Source organism: Delphinapterus leucas, chromosome 7, assembly GCF_059928025.1.
Source record: "Delphinapterus leucas isolate spDelLeu-1000000601 "Yukka" chromosome 7, BTC_Dleu_Yukka2, whole genome shotgun sequence".
NCBI classification, from domain to species: domain Eukaryota; kingdom Metazoa; phylum Chordata; class Mammalia; order Artiodactyla; family Monodontidae; genus Delphinapterus; species Delphinapterus leucas.
Window position 1 is genome coordinate 47,638,455 of NC_143135.1, and position 15,946 is coordinate 47,654,400.

Below are 15,946 nucleotides of genomic sequence, written 5' to 3' on the forward strand. Positions count from 1 at the left end.
ACTATAGAAAAAAAAAGAAAAAGTGCTGAACAAACATTTAGCAAGAAAGGAAATGTGAATGACCAATGAACATATCAAAAGATGGTTAACCTTGGTGGCCAAGAATATACAAATCACATTCCATTTTACGTGCATGCACATGCACACATATTAAACAATGCGGCAACTGCGAGAGTTGGTGAGACTGTGGAGCATTAGTAACTGTCATACCTCACAGTGGGAGGGTCATCTTGTACAGCCACGGTGGAAAAACGAACTCGGCATTGCCTAGAAAATTTGAACACGTGTACTTTTCCTCTATCAGGGCTACACCCTAGAGAAATTAATGCATCTGTGAACCAGGAGATGTGCATAAAAATGTTCTCTGCAGTATTACTCAGAATCATAAAAAACTAATCACAACCCAATATCATCAGTACAAGAGAGCTAATTTGTGTATATAACACAATGGAATTTTATACAGTAATGAAAATACATGAACCAGAGCTCCACTCATCTCTACTGCTAAATGTCAAAATCAACGTGGACTGAAAAAAAGAAGTCAAAGAAGAGCTATGAAAAGCAGAAACAGACAAAACTGAACAATACATTGTCTTACAAATAAAATTCAGGATAGTGGTTTCCTCTTGGCAGGAATGGGCTGAGAGAATGTGACAGGGGAGGACAACCCAGGGGTCATCAGCAAAGTACTTGGCGGTAGTCTGCTCTTCAGCTGAGGGATGGGTCGTGACTTCTCTTTTAATTTCCCTCATTAGTCTGTACGTGTGTAGCATATACACTGTGTGACATATATGCTATATTATAAAAGTGAAACTTTGGTAAATCTCAGACTTTCAGTCTCTGTACAAAGTCACATGCAAAAAAGCACAAACAGCCCCAAATAGCAATTTTTAAATGGAATTATTTTTTTAACGGCAGACTATGAAACAACATGTAATTCCATTCCCAGGACCTCCCTTCTCCTGCTAGCCATCCAAAGGCTTAGATCAATGCTCAGAATATTTATTGTTTGCCTGAGGAAACAACTTAGAATTTCGAGGCTTTTAGCCTTATTGGTTTTCCTCCTTGATAAATAATTTCACATTCTCCTCAACTCTGTGGAAATCCATGATTCTCCATCACTGGATGGAAAACTCATAGTCACAGGAGAGTGCTACAATGGCAGTGATCTCAGGGCCAACAGGTCTCTGCAGGCTGTCATTCTATATTCTCATCCCACGGGAAATAGCTCTAAGAGACCTGCCCACCAGGGATCAGCCTTATCCAGATTTTTATCAGCCACTGTGCACTCAGTGTTACTCTTTCCACAAAGTCTTTAGAAGGCAACTCACAGCAGGATCCCTGCTGAGATTTCTAATGACCACTCCAGCTATTATTTTACGGAATCCATTAGTCAAAAAATATAAAATGATGTCACACACTAGATGATATGACCAACCTCTCTCTACCAACACTCATCACCGTTGGCCAGCAGTACCTCAGGGGACTTGGTAAGAACTCCAGTGAGACAGTTCATTCTTGAGCCATTCATCCCTTAATATCAGCAGCCTGCCCATTTTGTTTCTTTAAAGCTTCTAAAGCTGCCTTCTGATTTTGGCAATTGGGATTTGGGATACAATCCTTGCCACCCATAGCATCCATTTTTGGGTTTACAGATATCACAACCTTTTAAGTTTGAAGAGATCTGTTCCTTCCCCTATCTCCCATATCACCTTAGTTTCACCATCTGATGTTCTCTGCACCTCTTCCAGCTCCTTCTTTTCTTTCCTCATCATTATGATAAAGGCCAGCAAAACTCCATGTTCCACTTTGCTTATCTGAGTAGCAGGACAAAGCTGGCACTGGTATCTCATAGGATGTGAAGGGAAGGTGTCCCTTGGAATGTGAGTCCCCAGTTCACAAAAGTGGCTGAGATGAGAGAGTATCAGTGTGGGTATTTGGTCACTGGGAAGAGATTTTGTGTGTTTTCTTCCTGAGCAGAGTGAGAGCCTTTCACTAAATGGGCTCCAAACTCAAGCTAGATCATCATCCGAGCAGAGTAAGGATGATGCTGCTTGCTGTCTTGGATGCCAAGACAGAGAAAGAGAACGATATCGCCCGCAGAAGATGAGCTAACAAAGCTGCCTGAGCCAATCTGGACAGGGAAACGAAACAAGTGGCCTTAAAATATCAGAGTCCCCTAAGATAGTCCAATTTTCCTTTCTATTTCAGGAGCATCAATACACCTCTGCAGACAGTGAAAAGGATGCAAATGGAGTAAAAACATCACTGCTGCGATATCGTGTTTAAATGTAAACATGGGTATATGGCAACACTACATAGCACTTCTGCCCTCTCTCCTGAGCTCTAAGTAGGATTTGACCTTGTATAGATTAGTTTTGCCAATATCTGTAGATCTTTTCAGACGGACCTCCTTGTAACTTTGATTCTGTATTTAGAAATATGGTGCCAACTCTTCCCAATCATTCTCACGTCTGGGATTAAAGCTGAAGATCTGATCGTGGGAAATGCTGCTGAGCTGACCTGAGAACATGGCAAGAGCTTAATGCTCTCAGCGAGTAAGGCAACGGTCTCTCAGCTACAGGTAACAGTTAATAGGGTGCCAGGATCCACTTAGCACAAACAACCTAAGAAAGCTCTAAAGAAAATGAGGTAAGGAGGACAGATAATGTCTAATGCCTATTAGGGAATTGCTTAGAATTAGAAAGTAGAAAAGGGAGAATGTTATTAATATTGCTTCCATGAGTAATTCTCAGAAACTGCAAAATGAATATTGTGAAAGGCTTGTTTCTGGAAAGGTACAAGGAGGTTTGAAGCAACAGCTCTAAGTACATTGAGATAAATTTTATACTCTGCCACCCCCAAAATAAAATAAAATAAGGTATAAGTAATCTGTTTGCATGCTGACCGAGAAGCGCCCTTCCCCCAACCAAAATGAAGAAATGTTAGACTTACATTGGTGACATATTCGATATCCTTCCAAAGGATGCACTCCCTGGGGAAATCAGCCAAGTCTAAGAAGTGATCCACCACCACTTGGCCGATTAAGTCATGGCGAGAGAACCTGTCAAAGTCATAGACAGAGAAGTGAAGCTTCCGGGCTACAAGGTCATTGTAGGGAACCGGAAACAAAAACACTTCATCAAACACAGGGTTCAGGGTCTTTCTGTGAACTTTAGTCTGGTGTTTTGTTTTCCGATCGGGAAGCAAATAGATCTTGACATAAGGATCTGAAGTCCCAGAAAAGTCCTTGGCGGGCAAATTGACAGCTTTGTGAATCTTCACTATGAGTTGCTCTAAGTCACAGTCATATTTTAAAATGAAGTTCAGCTTCCCACAGGCTTTGCTGTTACTCCTTTTCCCATCCTCATTATCCAGTGACCTCTGCTTATATAACTCCGGTTTAATTCGACCAATTCCAGTCAACTGTTCCTGTTTTTGAAGCTGTTGGATATTGAAGTCTGGGTTTGACAGGTTGAGTTGTCTTCGGATTGAATTATGCCTTGAGTGAAGAGCAGGAGAGAACAAAGTTACAACCTCATTAGCTCCAGGTCTTTCAGAAACTTGCGCCTGGGATGTAGGTAGACTGATAAACACACTGTTAAAAGCTGAGACCTGTGGGCTTGTTTTTTTCTTTTTTGGCCTATATTCAAAATGCTCATCAATGCAAGTAAGCTGCTCCCCAAGGCTTGAAGCTCAAAATTGAGGCCTGGCATCAGGAAATGAACTTACTTACATGTGACCTTGGAGCTTTAAAGGTTTAATGCACTTTCTAAACTGCCTAATATGCCATTAAAGAAGCTTATTCAGCTGGTGGGAGGTAAAGATTTGTACAAACTGGTTTAAAAAATAAAATTATTCGCCTTGATATACAGTATCATCCTGAAACTGAAATAGTTAGCTAGGTGTTATCTGAAAAAGAATGGATCTTCCTCTAAATTACACAGAATTTCCTGTCACTGGCTTTTAGCCTACTAAGGCTGCATATTCTTACTGGGTCAAATCAAATCATTTCATTATGAGAACACAGTTTTTGCTCTTCTGGAAATGTACGTCACAGGATGTGTCTGCTTGTAGGGGACTCTGCTGACTCTGACAGGTGCGAGTGCCAGCTCCGTGGCTGTGCTACTGCTGAACCTCATGCGTGATTAGTGATTAGAAGGAAGGGTTGTATTTCTTTAACAAACACTGAGGGTATAGAAGTTAAAGGTAAGCTACTATAAATGCATATAGGGATTCAGTTAGAGAAGGCTGGAAACTGATATTTGCAAATTAAATATTTGCTATCCGAATCTACTCTTCACCCTATAAACGTATTGGTTTGGGTTAAAAGTTTCCCTGAAATTCTCTTTGCCTTACCTTGTGTGGGTCCTCACAAACTGAGAGAAGTAGTCATTACATACAAAGTTGTCTTTAAGGCTATTTTTGTTTGTTTTTAGCTCAGAGTTCAGAGCCATTATATTGTATTTTGTGTAGCCTCTCAATAACCTTAATTAAAATAGCCTCTCTCCACCAGAAGGTGAAAGGGAACAGTCAAGCTGTCTCTGAGGGGTTGGTAAATAGTTGAAGAGGCAGAGTAAATATCAGAGTTTGCCTTCTTTTCCTTTCTTAAGACTACTTTATGAAATAAAGACATAAAAATGGGATTAAGAGGCCCCGAAACGTGTTTGAAATTATTCTCCCTTGTCATACAGATGCTGTGATGCCAAACACTCCTCTTCATCCTAAAATACCCTCCCGACTACTCATCACCCACACGGTACAACAAGAGCACAAGCACAGGGCTGTCACTTGAACCTGTCACAGCCAACACAGTCCACACCCAGACACACACATTCCCACATGTGCAAAAACTGTGTGGTGTGAATGTTTCTCTCGTGGGATTTAAATTTCTTACAGAGAAACCCACCATCTTAAGTTTTCTCTGGATCTTCTGATTTTTCAGGGGGGAGGAAGAGAGTCAGGGGAAGGCTGTTAGGCACCTACAACTGGTTCTCTGGACTAGTACAGCCAGGTCCGTCTCCTGCCTAGATGTTGAACCTCTGTAGTGCTAGAATAGAGCTTTAATCCTGCTCTATTGGGATCTCTGGGCAGAAAGGTCTGGCAGGGAGCAGCAAGTATCCAGCCATATGCAGAGGCCATAAGTGGCTGGTACCAGCTCCAGCTTCTTCTGCCGTTGATTCTTCTCTCCAGGCTGGATTCAAACAAGGGCCCTACTTGAGTCTGGAGTCAGTTCCCACCTACGATGGGCCATTCTGAGTGCTATCTAGTTAGTCAGTGGTGCAATTTAAATACTAAAAGTACACCTTCAAGACCAACTAGGTGTCTGGAAGCCAGCTACCTCCACTGGATCTTAAGAAAGAGGACATTACTGCAATTCAACAAATCTGAATGTGTGAAGCAAGGGGTCAGGTAGGGTGGAAGAGACAGAGGGGCAAAGCCTAGTCACTGCTTTCAAGGAAGTGCCTTGCCAGGAGTAGATAGTCATACACTGACTATAAATCAGGACAGAGGGGGATAAGAACTGACCGGAGGTTAGGGAGAGGGAGAGAGGAAGGCCTCTGGCTAGGGAAATTGTCACGGATGAGACAGCACTTGAGCCAAGCCTACCTACTTAACCTGGCCTCAGCCTCCCAGCTGATGCTGCTCTAGACCTCAACAGGGAAATTAACTAAGTTTTCCTCTTGGCTCCCAGCTCTCCAGCAGGATGGGACCTTCAGCTCTTCTGTCCCAGCAGCTTTCACCTCATACATGCCCATATCTTCCATTCCAGGCGCTATTAAGAACCAGAGCTCAGAACCTCCAGCATCCCTCCCATCGCTGGACTTCCCCTGCAACCATGGACAAGTGTACACTCTTCTACCCTCTCTCATCTCAGTGACCCCATCTCAGAGGGGAAACTTGGCCTATCCCTTCCCTGGTTTGGGGCACCAGTGTTTACAAGGCTTCAGGGGGTCCAAAGACAGGAAAGACAGAAGGACATTGTGACTTCAGAACCATGACAGGTTTCTTTACAAAGTTCGAGTCACGACAGGGAAATTTGGAAACAGGAGAAACAGGCCTTCTTGGAATCTTCCCTTGTGATGGAGAGGAGAGGGCTGGGTTGTTCTGAACCACCAACAGACAGAAGAAGGGGGAGTAGCAGACAGACAGACACAGTTAACTGACTACAAAGGCAGGAGGAAATGGGAATCTGAGGCTTTCTTGGTTCTGGGATTCGGAGGCCTTTAAGAGTGAGTGAGATAATGGAGATGCAGGCATCAGGCCTCGGACCGTGGAGGTGCGGGGTTAAGTGCAGCTGGATACACTGAAGCATGTCCTGCTCCCACCCTCCCCCAAGTTAAAAAAGGCATGAAACCTTGGTGTCATCGTCGAATATTTTATCCCGTTACTAAAATGAGCCTATGTCCACCAACACTTTCTCTAAAGTAGCTCACATCTCATGCCTCTTTCCATTCCCACTGCTTCCAATTGAGTTCAGGCCCTCACCATCACAGGTCTGAACCGGATCCCTATATCCAGTCTTCACCCCACCCCACGCATCTTATACACTCTTGCCAGATTAATCTTCTAGAGAGCATCTGCACTTTAATATGTGTAACTGGTGCTCTTTTGTGTATTTCCCCTTTCAAGGCCAGGGCTATAACCTTTCTCCCTCTTTACTACCAGCACATAACACAGAACTTTGCACATAGCAAATGTTTAATACGTGTGTCTAGAGTAAATATATAAATGCCATGGACATAATAGTTTCTGATCATTAAATCTCAGTAGAGAAAATACACATTTACACCTGGTTTCAGGGTCTCATGGAAGTTGAGAGAGGTCTAGGCAACTTCCATTCTTGAAGCTGTCAGTTCATTAAAATCTGAAGAAATAACTGAAAGAGTAATTCAAAAAATTCTGTTTTAAATGTTCACATCTAACCAATGCTCTCAACATATAAAAGTATATAGCTTAATAAAACTGTGCTTCTCCTAGAGTAATTGCAGCACTTAATCCTAGTGGGCCACTTACTGGAGTTGCGGCCAGTAATGGGACTCAAATTTAGAAGACTCAAATTGTCTTCTTCTTTCAATTCTCTCCGAGTATTTCTGTGACTCTAAGGATTGTTTAATTCAGAGACAAGCTCAAAAGTCTAAATGTAAGGCTCTGATGAATGTGAGGGCTGGGACAAGTGACCTTCCATTGGCTTCACACCATTACACGCTCTACTCAGTTTATACTTCTGCGCTTTGCCATTTTTGTCAGCAGAACACGAGGAAAGTGGCCTGATATTGACGAATGTACTCTGTCAGTCGTTCATGAAAAATTCCACTATGTGCCAGAGGCTGCACTAGGGGTTAGATATACAGGGAGAAGCAGAGCAGATATGGTCTTTGAACTCACAGAACTCATAGTCTAGAGGGGGGTATAGGCAATAAACAAACAATCGTAGAGTTAGAAGTAGATTTTAATCCTGTGAAGAAGTGAAAGTAAGGCAACTTGTGGGAAAATAAAGAGTGGGGGGGAGTGGAGGAAAGAACACACACTTCAGATAGGGTGGTGAGGGAGACCTTTCTGAGGAGGTGACACTTTAGCAGGGACATTAAGGCTGCAAAGGAGCCTGGCATGGCGAAGGAAAAGGAAAAGCATTCCAGGCTGAGGGAACAGCATGTGTGAAGGTACCAAGGCAGGAAAAGTCAGGGATACTGAAGGAACCAAGAGAGAAGCTAGAGTAGATGGAATGTGATGAGCTTTTCCGGATAAGGCCTCTTAACTGAGTCCATGTTAAACAAGGTCCTCTGGGTTTGTGCCACATGGTGGCCTGGCTGGGAGGTGAGGCCGAGACCTGACAGAAGCAGACTGTGGCAGTATTACACAGGCCTTAACAGACCTGATAAGGAGTTTGTGGTGTGGAAATTGAAATTTTTATAAAGTATTTTAAAGGAAATGTGAGAAGACTTAAAAAAAAAAAAAACCAGATTGAACTTTCATTTTGGGACATGAATCAGGAAATGGATTAGATGGCCTTTCAAGGTTCCTTCTATTTTGAGGATCCAGGGATTTTCATATATTTGGAGTCCTCTCATATATTTGGAGACCTCTAAAATGTTCTGGTATTGAAAAGTTCTAAAAAAAAAATCCACATTCCCAGGATATTAGGTCATTCATTATACAAAAGGGATCTCATCCAAATTGAAAGGAATTAACAGGAATTTTGGAGGATTCTAATAGTAACTGAGCTAACCAGAAACAGAATGCAAACATGCTTGATCTTGGAAGAACAAAAGAAAGTCATCCTGACCAGAAACATTCTTAGAAGATGGAGCAAAGCTCATCTTTAGGACATTCCAAAAGGCGGTGGTAGGAGCCACACATATCCAAGCTGAAGAGGCCAGATGACAGTGGGACTTCCGATGCAAATGCCATGGCTGAAGCTGTGCCAATCGCCATGACAGCGGGGAGGCCTTAACTGGGAGTCTAAGCTTTGTATGCTCTGGGCTGAGCAGGTGCCCAGGGAACTTTGGGACAAGTGATAACAGCTGCAGGAGGGAAGCAGTAAGAAAGAAAGTGACAGCAGTGAGAAAGTAAAGATCATAATGAGAAAGAAGGGAATAGAAATAATAACTAGCAGAGCAGACTGTTTAGAGCCATCTCAGCAAAGAGTACCCTCCCTTTCCCCAAATATGGTATGAAAAATGCTACTTAAAAAAGAATGTTAAAAATGTTCTGGAGCACCAAGGAAATTTCATTCATTTTACCCGCTCTGTCAGTAAAAAGGCTTTGTGTGTGTGTGTGTGTTTATAGCACAACCCTAAAGAATTAGAAGACCACACCCTTCTTATTATGGAAAGACCATGAGTCAAAGACGTGTATTTCCAGACATAACCCATAAAACTAGGTCAGCAGTAATTTAGATAAGAATGTCTGAAATGCGAAATGATGCAAATTATCAGTATTAGGTCAAATGCAGCTGGAAAGAGTTTAGTTTTCTTATGGTAGTCAAATATTACCAAACTTGGTTTTGGCCATCAGAAGAGAAAATTTAATCGCACGACTCCAAAACTAGAATAAGTCTAAATGTAAAATGCATTTTACAGGGATAATTCCTTCCCTCTCTCTTTTTAGTTTTCTTTTTCCTTCTACCCAGTTTCTACAAATCAGTGGTGAAGATATCTACAGTTTTTAGCTTTACATGAAATCTATTTTTTGATATGCAGGTTACTTATACATTTTCCTAGGATAAACATTGTAATAATTATAGTGATATGATTGCCATCAATTCATTAGAATTATGGCAGAGTCCTCAGACCTATAATCTAATAAGAACACAGTACTATCACTCTGTATTGATGGAACCCAGATCAGAAAAATGAACATGCAGAGTCAAACCAGATAGGAGACAATTTCAATGGAGACCCCATCTGAAGGCCCACTTACTGAAGTTACTGAAAGGATTTTATCGTGAGTTTGCACCACTGCACAAACTCCACGGCAGCATCAGGCAGAGCTCCAGTTATATTTAAGTCTTAAATCTGAAGAGAAATCCTAATGATAAAATCTGAGGATTTCTTCTAAATCAAATGGCAAACAACCATCCATTTCCTCACGGAGGAATATTTTAGGTAAAGCTCTCTAATTCAGAAGTGGAAATGATGCTAAAAACGCTTTCTGAAAAAATTAAATTATAAACTGTCATATTCCATCCTACTTAATGTGAATGAGCAGAGCCTCTAGGATAAACTTGATTAACATAAAAAAGGGTAAAATCTTATTTCTGTTTCTAGAGAACAAATAAAAAAGATGTAAAAAAAAAAAAAAAAAAAAAAACCCCAAACTGTGCTTGTACTTTCCAAATAACAGCATATGCTGTTCCTCCAGCTATCACTCAAGCAAATATTTTCATTTTAAAGAAAGCTGCGTTCTGGGTCTCTTTTCCTGAGGTCTCTTATTGAGAGTGAATTTTTATATACAGTGATTCAGAACTGGCTGCTTAGCCTCAAAGCCACCTGTGTGCGTCTGAGCCTTGGGAGAGGCAGGTCTCGACGACGATGATGATAGCAGCACTGAAAACAAAATGGCAGCTCAGGGTGTGGAGCCGGTGCTAGATGCAGGCCTGGGCAGAGCACATGTGGTGCACATGTTACCACCTCATTCTCAAAACCACCTATCACCGTTCCCCTCTCACGAGACGAAACAGAAACAGGCGAAGGCTAAATAACGTGTCCAATATCATACTTGTAGGTAAAGCTAGTTCATTGGACCCCAGAGCCCTTGCTTTTTAATCACTGCACTATATTATTTCTCTACTGCGCAAGGGCACAGAGCATCCAGCCCATGGAAAGAGAGTGACAATGGGCCTGGGTGCTCTGGAGACCTTGCAAAGCCTGGAGATGGACGAAGACCCCCAGCCAGTGTGTGGACTCTACAGAGAGCCTGTGTGTGACCGCTAGGCTAGGTCAGAGGCACGGAGAATCAACTCCATAGCACTATGAGAGCAGCACGGAAGAGTGGGTAAAAACTTGGGCTCTGGTGTTGTTTGAACCGGGGTTCAAACCCTGACCTGGGTGCTTACCAATATATGACTTTGTTTCTTAATCTCCCTGACTTCATCTCACAGGAGAAGTTTCTTCTTCTGTGAGATGAAAACGATAATAAGATCCATCTCACACAAAGTTGTGAGGGATAATAAAATAATACACATGAAGCGCTTAGATAGTCCTTGACATGGTAAACCTTAGCAATGTTAACTATTGTTGTTATGAACTAAGTACAGACTAAGCAGAGCTCAGGGACCTAACAGGAATATAGGAAGCATCAAGCTTTCCCATATTCATGTCTCTGATACCTAATGGACATGTGACAGGTTACAGGCTCCTCGGCTAGTCAATGCTACTGCTGCCAAGAGAAGGGAACAGGGTGGTGCTCGCCTTGCATCCAGAAAGGAAGGGGGCATTACTGACCGAGCTGATGAGGTTGTTGGCTCTGTGACTTGGCGCTGTACACGGACGCCATGGGCACAGTTCTCCCGGTCCCCTGTCTGGGTCGAGAGGGGAATGTCAGGGGAGGTGTGGCTGATCTTCATGGAGGAGTCTGGACAAGGGGTGGGAGGGTCTAGGAAGCCCTCACTGTTCTCCTGCTCGTTGGTCTCTGTGTCCATGTAGTTAAGAGGCTCCTGGTTGTTGTCTTTGCTACCAGAGAACAGGCCTCGTTCTCGCCACGGAACCCAGCAGAGTTTCCAAGACACGAAGAGAGACACGCCAAAGAGGGCGAGGCCACAGGCAGTGACCACAAGGGTCAGCAGGCTCACTGAGATATCTGCAAAGAAGCAAAGATCAAAGGTCAGTGGGATTGCTCCTCCCGTGCCCACCCGCTGCACGGTGCGGGCAGAAAGACCCTCTCATCCATGCATCCGTCAGGAGTGATGGCAGAAGGCCAGGCTGGGCATGCTGCTGGGTCTCCCGACTCTGAGGCAGGGGCAATGAGGACGCAGGGGCAATGAGGACTCAGGTACGAGCGCAGAGGATGTAACACTCAGGCATGTTTAGAAACAAACAGCCTGCAATAGCAAGAGACAGGGTGCGTTCAGGGGACCAGGAATGCCCTGCAAGTCAACTGAGACCCTGGCCCTCGGCAATGCAAATCATTGACATTCCGGGAGCAGGATAGCTTCAACTGTGCTTAAAAATTCCTCTGTCATCTCAGAGAGCAGTATAATATAAATTTGGGAATTGTTTAAGTAACATATATATATATATATATATATATATATTTTTTTTTTTTTTTTTTTTTTGCGGTACGCGGGCCTCTCACTGTTGTGGCCTCTCCCGTTTCGGAGCACAGGCTCCGGACGTGCAGGCTCAGCGGCCACGGCTTATGGGCCCAGCCGCTCCGCGGCATGTGCGATCTTCCCGGACCAGGGCACGAACCCACGTACCCCGCATCGGCAGGCGGACTCCCAACCAATGCGCCACCAGGGAAGCCCAAGTAACATCTTTTTAAAACAAGAGAAATCAGAGTGCTTTTTTCCCCCCCTCTTTTTGATAGGAACTTTCAACGGTCTAAGCAAAATGAAGCTCAAGTCCTCCCAAACCCTCAAGAATACCCACCACCTGGTGGTCAGGTGCCCAGGACCCGGGGACGATGGTCATAGTTTGGGTTTGCCCAGTAGCAGAACTGAGACAAGTATTCAAGGGCAAGAGGTTTATTTAGAAGGTGAAGAAAACACATGTAGGGAAGTAGGGAAGTGATCCAGGTAGGAGAGTAGGGAAGTGATCCAGGGGAGTAAGAAAGCAGCCAGTAAGGGGGGCTTTATCAAGCCAGTTACCACAGTGGGAGGCCAGAGGTTAAGCTGCTAGGGAGGGTCCACACGCTAGAGACCAGGGGACTGGGTTATTTATAACATCAACCCCTTCAGTCATTGATTTGAGGGCAGCTCTCAAGGGGCATTTCTAACCTGCAGCATGGGTGGCAAAGTAAGTTTCTGTGGCCAGAAAATTCCCACATTTCAAATAAATGCAGGGCTGGCCTTGGAGGTCAGCAGGCACGTGCTCAAGCGTTAACGGAGTGGGGTTTTGGTGGGGGCAACAACATCTGCCACGTGGACCGCAGCCCCATGGCCTCAGCTAGGGTCCATGGCAGTGCAGTGTCCAGGGGCTGTGCACCCAACTCTCAGAACAAAGCCCAACCCTCTTGAGGCTTCCACCACCCTACAGTAGAGCCAGGGAAGCTGAGGCATCGACCTGAACTCATTCCTGGCACTGTGGTGCTACAAACTCCTCCCTTTAAAGGACACCCCTAACTGCCCTTGATGGGCTCCATTACATCCTGGAGCCCCAAGGATTCTCCCCAGGTTCTGCCTTTACTGTCCATCATTAATACTTGTATTGCTTCAGCCAAAGTTTTCTGGCTGTCCATTACATGCCAGGGACTGTGCCAGGCTTTGGAGACACATGGAGAACGTGATAGACACATTCCTACCTTCACAGACTCATATTCTAGTGAAGGAGAAAATGAGGACTCAGTTACCTAATAGCCACAATTTCAAAGATCCACAGCACACCGACAATCCATGACATGAGGCAGGTTGCGCCTCTGCTGAGGCCTATGCACGTGAACCAGTCCCGCAAGTCCCTTACCTACGGAGTCAAGCTGACCCCCTACTGTCCGTGTGCTTTTCAACATGACTCTGAAGGTACTTGATCATTCTTATGACATGATAAAACAATTTCTTCATGAGAAATTGCTCTTGACAGAAAGCCAGCTGCCAGGGCTGGTGATGGATCTACCGTATCTCCTCTATGCCTCCCAGTCGATCTTTGCCCTTGTGGCGAAACAATATTATGTTTCTGTTTGGAAACATGGGGGTTCCAGCTTCAGCATGGGTAACTGAGCTCAAAATCTTTGCTTATCTCATTTCTCTCCTTAAATATCACTGAAATGGGATATGCAAGCTATGTGACTACGGAAAGCAAGTCCAGGTACCTTCTATCCATCGGTGAACGAGTGATGCGGAGGAATTTCTGGGATTGTTTTAAAGGAAAAGCCAATCAGGGCTGAACACTTAACACAGGCAAATGAAGGGACACTGAGGGAAAAATAAAAATTAACTATCTCAAGTGCAGAGCAAAAAGGGCAGGGATGGGGGACAAGGAACAGAGTCAGTGGGGGCAAAGTACAGGGCCCCAGAAATCACACCTCATGGAGCCCCAACTTGAGGGGGAGGACAGCACGGTTTGGCCACAGGCTCCACGTGGTTCTGAGAGCTCACAGAGCAGGATGGAAAATTTGTCGGTGAAAACTTCCATGACAGGTGGTAGTACTGGGGGCACAGGGAAGCGGGAGGCCCCTCCCAGTTAATCAGGCTGCCACAGCAAACATCGGCCCCCACCTCCTCCAACGAGAGCGCCACAACACAGCGAAACCCCTTAATACGTTCCGTAATCCAAACAGAGGCAAAACCCCCTCCCTACATCCTGTTAATCACTTCAGCACTGTCCTGACACAGACACCCCTAGGACAATAGCATAGGCTGGAGGAGGCATACAGCAGAAGGCAGTAAGGTTCAGGAGTGTGACGTGATAATTACATATTATTATTTACCAAATATTCACTCTTCCACACCATAGTGCCCCCTCCAAGGAAGGAGCATAAATCCAAACCCCCTGATGTTGGTCTTGGCCACGTGACTTGCTCTGGTCAATGAAATATGAGTAGATGTGGCCCATGCCACCTTGGACCAGAGGACTCTTGGGCTCCCACCTTCTGCTGTGAGAAGAAGAGGTCTTAACTGGGCTGATATTTCAGCCTGCGTGCCATAAAGGAAGACTTGTGGCATAGGCCCAAAGTCCAGAATGAGGAACACACTTAAACCTGACACACGGACTGGGGCAGGGCAGAAACTGATCCACAGATCCATGAGCAAAACGTAAATAGTTGATTTTTATTTAAGTCACTAGGGTCTCAAAGGCGGTTGTCACCACGGCAAAAAGTTGACTAATAAACATGACCATATAATTTATTGTCCAAGACTAAGATACTTTTAAGAGGGAAAAGAGGCGGTATCAACAATCACATCAACAAGAGACTTGACCCAGGACTGTCCAGGACTACGGGCACCCTGCATTTAGAATCCCCCCTGAGCTGTGGAGTCATCAGCTTGGTACAACATGGCCTCTCAGGGTTTACTTGGCGTTGGCAACATGCTAAAAATAAGGTAAATCCTGGGCCCACTTCTGCTAGTAACCGTAGGGCCCTGACCCAGCTCAAGAACGATTCCAGCTTGTTAGCTGACTCCCAGCTCACACACCCAAAAAACGCCTTGCTCCCAAGTCCAGTCATGGGGGATCCATGAGAGCAGGGGTCTGGTCTGAGCAGGCATTCAGTGTACATCTGATGCAGCCCACCAGAGGGCCCTGTGACCGCTTCTGTGTTTACTGTGGGTTAAGGCTGTGGCCTGTAAACTCCAGGAGCCGCTAGTCACATTCACAGTCATGATAAATGTTTGTACATAGAGTTACTACAGAAAATGTCTGGCAAATAGCAAGAAGGCCTTTTCCTCATTCACACAAACGGGCCATGTAGGTGAGCAGGGGGCCAGGGAGCACCTGCCAGGAGAAACCAACAGCGACCCACACAGCCACACCAACCACTAAGCGTAACAGTCGGAACTTCTGCTTGCAAACAGCTCAGGGTGCCCTCTACACACTCTATTTGTACTTTTCTCTTTTTCCAGAAAGAATGACTAGAAAGTGCCTTCAGAGTCACTAAGGCCACACATACCACCCACCTCAGACCCACAGCCTCAGGAAAGGGAGTGGGAGAATCCACTGAGAATCACAAAATAGCTTTATTTAGAAAAAGAGTTCTTGCTTAAGTTAGGTTGTAGGTACATGGCCAATTGTTTTATTACTGATCTTTAAACTACATGTATGCTATACATATATATATATGTATATTCTTTGGCATTTATGTATATTTTACAATAAAAATGGAAAAAAACCCCAGCACACAGTGACATCAAAAAGTTATTATTCTAACACAATGACATCAGAAAGTTATTATTCTAAAGATATTTTTCTGAAGAATAGAAAAGTGTAATTGGTCCTTCTGTCAAAGAGGCAAGAGAATAACCAGCTGGTGATTCGGGGATGAAAGGAGGCAAATGGTAACCCAGTTGTGATCCAGATCCCCAGAGGGGTTGCTGGTTGGGGGTGACAGTGCATGAAACCGTACCCAGCGCTGCCATGGAGAACATCCCTCCAGGGAAGATGCGGAGTGGGGTGCCTGATCGTCAGAACCCTTTTCTGCTGGCTACTAGCCCTCACCACAGGACATGAGGTACTGCAGCACTATCCCTGGACACCAGACACAAGACACCATGACACCCCTAGACCCAGCAGACACCCAGCTGGACACCTATGATTCCAAGGGATCCCTGCAAGCCTGAAGACTTGTTCTGGAA

At 44.6% G+C, this 15,946-nt stretch overlaps 1 protein-coding gene across 1 annotated transcript in view; it reads right to left on the bottom strand.

Annotated features, from left to right (window-relative positions):
- Nucleotides 1-984: 984 nt before the first annotated feature.
- The window catches only part of SYT9 (synaptotagmin 9), a 45,926-nt gene continuing 30,964 nt past the window's right edge, over nt 985-15,946 (bottom strand). The window contains exons 3-4 of the mRNA XM_089915861.1: nt 10,947-11,301; nt 985-3,688 (exon numbers count right to left, since the gene is read on the bottom strand). Coding sequence (XP_089771987.1) covers nt 2,728-3,688; nt 10,947-11,301 — 1,316 coding nt within the window. The 3' untranslated portion in view covers nt 985-2,727. The remainder of the gene's footprint in view (nt 3,689-10,946; nt 11,302-15,946) is intronic.